The sequence below is a fragment of the Microcaecilia unicolor genome, chromosome 8 (assembly GCF_901765095.1).
Source record: "Microcaecilia unicolor chromosome 8, aMicUni1.1, whole genome shotgun sequence".
In the NCBI taxonomy this organism is placed as follows: Eukaryota; Metazoa; Chordata; class Amphibia; order Gymnophiona; family Siphonopidae; genus Microcaecilia; species Microcaecilia unicolor.
Window position 1 is genome coordinate 129,535,064 of NC_044038.1, and position 6,281 is coordinate 129,541,344.

At 46.2% G+C, this 6,281-nt stretch overlaps 1 protein-coding gene across 2 annotated transcripts in view; it reads left to right on the plus strand.

The window, feature by feature from the left end:
• The window catches only part of CTNNA1 (catenin alpha 1), a 449,363-nt gene that overhangs the window by 323,676 nt on the left and 119,406 nt on the right, over positions 1 to 6,281 (plus strand). For both annotated transcript variants that reach the window (XM_030212635.1, XM_030212634.1), the window contains one exon: positions 3,381 to 3,473. In XM_030212635.1, coding sequence (XP_030068495.1) covers positions 3,381 to 3,473 — 93 coding nt within the window. The remainder of the gene's footprint in view (positions 1 to 3,380; positions 3,474 to 6,281) is intronic.

Here is a 6,281-nt window from a genome sequence, read left to right on the forward strand (position 1 = left end):
CTCCAAGCCACATATCTGGCAGGCATAAACAACAGTCTGGCCGACAGATTGAGCAGGATTATGCAACCTCACGAGTGGTCGCTCAACTCCAGAGTAGTGCGCCGGATCTTCCAGGTGTGGGGCACCCCCTTGGTAGACCTCTTTGCATCTCGAGCCAACCACAAGGTCCCTCAGTTCTGTTCCAGACTTCAGGCCCACGGCCGACTGGCATCGGATGCCTTCCTCTTGGATTGGGGGAAGGCCTGCTGTATGCTTATCCTCCCATACCTCTGGTGGGGAAGACTTTGTTGAAACTCAAGCAAGACCAAGGCACCATGATTCTGATTGCTCCTTTTTGGCCGCGTCAGATCTTGCTCCCTCTCCTTCTGAAGTTGTCCTCCGAAGAACCGTGGAGATTGGAGTGTTTTCCGACCCTCATCACATAGGACGAAGGGGCGCTTCTGCATCCCAACCTCCAGTCTCTGGCTCTCAAGGCCTGGATGTTAAGAGCATAGACTTTGCCTCTTTGGGTCTGTCGGAGGGTGTCTCCCGTGTCTTGCTTGCTTCCAGGAAAGATTCCACTAAGAGGAGTTACTTCTTTTTATGGAGGAGGTTTGCCGTCTGGTGTGACAGCAAGGCCTTAGATCCTCGCTCATGTCCTACACAGACCCTGCTTAAATACCTTCTGCACTTGTCTGAGTCTGGTCTCAAGACCAACTCTGTAAGGGTTCACCTTAGCGCAATCAGTGCATACCATTACCGTGTGGAAGGTAAGCCGATCTCAGGACAGCCTTTAGTTGTTCGCTTCATGAGAGGTTTGCTTTTGTCAGAGCCCCCCGTCAAACCTCCTACAGTGTCATGGGATCTCAATGTCGTTCTCACCCAGCTGATGAAACCTCCTTTTGAGCCACTGAACTCCTGCCATCTGAAGTACTTGACCTGGAAGGTCATTTTCTTGGTGGCAGTTACTTCAGCTCGTAGAGTCAGTGAGCTTCAGGCCCTGGTAGCCCAGGCCCCTTACACCAGATTTCATCATAATAGAGTAGTCCTCCGCACTCACCCTAAGTTCTTGCCGAAGGTAGTGTCGGAGTTCCATCTGAACCAGTCAATTGTCTTGCCAACATTCTTTCCCCGTCCGCATTCCTGCCCAGCTGAACGTCAGCTGCACTCATTGGACTGCAAAAAGAGCATTGGCCTTCTATCTGGAGCGGACACAGCCCAACAGACAATCCGCCCAATTGTTTGTTTCTTTTGATCCCAACAGGAGGGGAGTGTCTATGGGGAAACGCACCATTTCCAGTTGGCTAGCAGATTGCATTTCCTTCACTTACGCCCAGGCTGGGCTGGCTCTTGAGGGTCATGTCACGGCTCATAGTGTTAGAGCCATGGCAGCGTCAGTGGCCCACTTGAAGTCAGCCACTATTGAAGAGATTTGCAAAACTGCGACGTGGTCATCTGTCCACACATTCACATCTCATTACTGCCTGCAGCAGGATACCCGACGCGACAGTCGGTTCGGGCAGTCAGTGCTTCAGAATCTGTTCGGGGTTTAGAATCCAACTCCACCCCCCTAGGCCCATGTTTATTCTGTTCCAGGCTACACTCTGTTAGTTGGATAAGTTGTTAGGTCAATCTCAGTTATGTCCTTGTCGTTGCGAGGCCCAATTGACCTTGTTTGTTGTTTTGAGTGAGCCTGGGGGCTAGGGATACCCCATCAGTGAGAACAAGCAGCCTGCTTTTCCTTGGAGAAAGCGAATGCTACATACCTGTAGAAGGTATTCTCCGAGGACAGCAGGCTGATTGTTCTCACAAACCCGCTCGCCTCCCCTTTGGAGTTGTGTCTTCCCTTGTCTTTGTCTTGCTATATACGGGACTGACGAACACGAGCCGGTTCGGGCGGGAAGACGGTCGCGCATGCGCGATGCGCATGGGCGCGTGAGGGCTAGCAAAGGCCTTTGCTAGTGAAGATTGATTGGAGGGGGCTGCCATGGACGTCACCCATCAGTGAGAACAATCAGCCTGCTGTCCTCTGAGAATACCTTCTACAGGTATGTAGCATTCGCTATACTGCTTATATGCGCAATGGCTGGTATAAGGGGTGTGGCTACCATTGGGATGGAGCCATAGATGGTGACCCTGCCCATAATGAGTACTGGTACCTTTTTTCCTACAAAAAAAAGCACTGGATATAACTGTGAATCCAAGTTTTCATCACCAGCCACTTTAATTTTTTTCCTCTGTAATCCTGCTTTCTTTTCTAAAATACAGGGCATACCTTGCAGCTTTTTCTTCTTTCCTCCACCCTCTTAGAGTAGATTCATTGATGCCAAGCTCTTTGACCAGCTGAGTTTGTTTTTTACCTGACCAGCTGAGTTTGTTGCTTACCAGATTTCAGTTGATTGAGTGCAGATAACTTTTCTCAAGTAGTGAAAAACTTCAGCCATGTAGACAGAGTTCACTCAAAGTTGTTTTCACACTGGTATTGGGAGTAGCCGACCACATTGACGGAGCTCACCCAGGGGTGGGGGTGGACCCAGGCTCACCCCGGCCTTGCTAGACATAGGCTGGAGGGGTTTTCATGCAGGCATTGGGGGGTTTTTATCCAGATGTAGGTCCTTGGGTGCATCAAGTCTGGTGTTTGCTTTCTTTTGAGCTCTTAAAACACCCTCAGTGTCTTATTTTTGGATGAGTCTTACCTGGATTCTTAGCTTTGATATAAGTATATTGAAAAGCAGTAGACGGCACTATCCCTCTAAGGCAGAGGTTTTGTATCCAGTCCTCGGTACACACCTAGCCAGTCAGGATGCCAAATGTAGTGGATATCGTAAAATCCTGACTGGCTAGGTGTGTCCCGAGGATTGAATTGAGAACCCCCTGCTGTAAGGGGAAGTGAAGGCAGCTCTGAGCTTTTTCTGTCTGTATCTGCTGATAGGTGAACATATCCCATTTAACTGGCCTAGTCTGATAAGACTTGAGGAAAGGGAATTGACAGTCCACCTGTCAGTTCCACCTTTTGTTTTTTTTTTTCAGGTTCCACACAACCAAGTTTTTGAAAAATTGGGTAGGTACAGAGATGGATAGCATGTGTACAGTGTGTATGAATGAGAACTGATTATGGAGCCCATGTGTGCAGATCAGAATCAATTCTACATAGTAAAAGGAGAAAGATAATTAATAAAATGTATCCATATCTATTGTAATAACTACACCCAATGCTTCAAAGAACTGTGGTACCTCTTAATGCAGCCTTCAATTCTGATGAAGTGCAAATAACTACAATTTGGGCATTTTGTACTTACACCCTAGAGAAATAGGGAAAACACCAAAAAAATGTTTAATGCAGAAAAACAACTCTTTTGAAAAATGTAATTTCTAAAAGTGTTCTGTTTTTCCCATTGTAGGTTGCTAACTTGGCTTGTTCAATTTCAAACAATGAAGAAGGTGTGAAACTTGTTCGTATGTCTGCAAGCCAGCTGGAAGCTCTTTGTCCACAGGTATTATACAGACCACAACAGCATTATGTATAGTATAGTGCACATATGAAAGAAATTGCACATTTTTATTCTAAAAGGTTTAGTAAGACTGATGTGCATTGGCTTTCATTTTTAATGTTGTTATAGTTTTATGTTGGAACAAAATTGTTATTATCTAACCCTCACAGTGTAATAAACTATCACAACTTCACAATTGATAATGTAAATTATCCATTGGCATCCCTACTAAAGATACTTGGTATAATAATTGATTCCTAAATATTATTCTACATCCAAGTCCAAGCAGTCATCACAAAAACCTTTAAAGCAATGTGGAAACTAAAAAGAATAGGCATCTATTCTTTTTAGAACCTTAGTATAAACGTTAGTATTATCACACTTCGATTATTGTAATGCCATTTACTACTACTTAACATTTCTAAAGCGCTACTAGGGTTACGCAGCGCTGTACAATTTAACATGGAAGGACAGTCCCTGCTCGAAGAGCTTACAATCTAAAAGACAAATGTACAATTAATCTGATAGGTCAGACAGATTGGGGCAACTTATATGTTCGAAAGGTTAGGTTCCGAATGCAGCATTGAAGAGGTGAGCTTTAAGCAAGGATTTGAAGATGGGTAGGGAGGGGGCTTGGCGTAGGGATTCAGGAAGACTGTTCCAGGCATAGGGTGAGGCAAGGCAAAATGAGCAGAGCCTGGAGTTGGCAATGGTGGAGAAGGGTACTGAGAGGAGGGATTTGTCATGTGAGCGGAGGTTACGGGCAGGAACGTAGGGGGAGATGAGGATAGAGAGGTAGTGAGGAGCAGCAGAGTGAGTGCATTTGTAAGTAAGGAGGAGAAGCTTGAATTGGATGCGGTATCTGATCGGAAGCCAGTGAAGCGACTTGAGGAGAGGGGTGATATGAGTATATCGGTTCTGGCGGAATATGAGACGTGCGGCAGAGTTCTGAATGGATTGAAGGGGGGATAGATGGCTGAGTGGGAGGCCAGTGAGGAGCAAGTTGCAGTAGTCGAGACGAGAGGTAATGAGAGCGTGGACGAGAGTTCGGGTGGTGTGCTCAGAGAGGAAAGGGCGAATTTTGTTGATGTTGAAAAGGAAGAAGCGACAGGTTTTGGCAGTCTGCTGCATATGCGCAGAGAAGGAGAGGGAGGAGTCGAAGATGACCCCGAGGTTGCGGGCAGATGAGACGGGGAGGATGAGGGTGCCATCAACTGAGATAGAGAGTGGGGGAAGAGGAGAAGTGGGCTTAGGTGGAAAGACGAGGAGCTCGGTCTTGGACATGTTCAGCTTCAGGTGGCGGTTGGACATCCAGTCAGCAATGTCGGATAGGCAGGCCGATACCTTGGCCTGGGTGTCTGCGGTGATGTCTGGTGTGGAGAGATAGAGCTGGGTGTCATCAGCGTAAAGATGATACTGGAAGCCATGAGATCAGTGAGCCTAGGGAAGAGGTGTAGATAGAGAAGAGAAGGGGTCCAAGAACAGATCCCTGGGGAATTCCAACAGATAGCGGGATGGGAGTGGAGGAAGATCCATGAGAGTGCACCCTGAATGTGTGGTGGGAGAGATAGGAGGAGAACCAGGAGAGGACAGAGCCCTGGAACCCAAATGAGGCCAGTGTGGTGAGAAGTAAATCGTGATTGACAGTGTCAAAAGTGGCAGAAAGATCGAGGAGGATGAGGATGGAGTAGTGGCCTTCTGGCTGTAAGGAATCTTCCTTAATAAAACAGCACACAGCTCAAAATACAGCAACTAGATTAGTCTACAAGGTTACGAGATTTGAAAGTGCAGCCCCTTTGCTTATAAAGTTACTCTGGCTCCCTGTCAAATCCAGAATAATATTCAAACTATGCACATTTGGTTTCAAAACTCTGTGACTTAATCCCTGATTATATACAACCTTTAACTGATCTCGTCCTTCACAGTACTCTTCCCGGTTCAAAAGTTTATCTAACCCTCCGCTATTCCAGTTGCAGAAACGTGATCTACAAGTCAATCTACACCTCAGGATTCTTGTACCTCTATACAAAATGGTGGAATTCCCTCCCGAAATTCATCAGATGGGAACCTAATTATTTGATTTCCGGAAATACCTTAAAGCCTCTCTGTTTAAGCAGTTTTTCACGGATGATCATAATTAATTTAACCCCCTAATTGAACAGTGTTTCAATTTCTCAGTTCCATCTAATTGTTATTTATGGATGACTGTAAATTGTTAACCTTTTTGCATCTAGCATTCATTTCCATATTAAATATTGTAATTACTCAATCCTCATTGAGAGGCGTATGTGTTAGGCGGTGAGAGTCTGCTAGGTACGGATGGGGAGAGGGATCTTGGGGTGATAGTATCTGAGGATCTGAAGGCGATAAAACAGTGTGACAAGGTGGTGGCCGTAGCTAGAAGGTTACTAGGCTGTATAGAGAGAGGTGTGACCAGCAGAAGAAAAGAGGTGTTGATGCCCCTGTACAAGTCGTTGGTGAGGCCCTACCTGGAGTATTGTGTTCAGTTTTGGAGGCCGTATCTTGCTAAGGATGTAAAAAGAATTGAAGCGGTGCAAAGAAAAGCTACGAGGTTGGTATGGGATTTGCGTTACAAGACGTATGAGGAGAGACTTGCGGACCTGAACATGTATACCCTGGAGGAAAGAAGAAACGGGTGATATGATACAGACGTTCAAATATTTGAAAGGTATTAATCCGCAAACGAACCTTTTCCGGAGATGGGAAGATGGTAGAATGAGAGAGGACATGAAATGAGATTGAAGTAGTGGATGCTAGGAATGCCCTCCCGCGGGAGGTGGTGGAGATGAA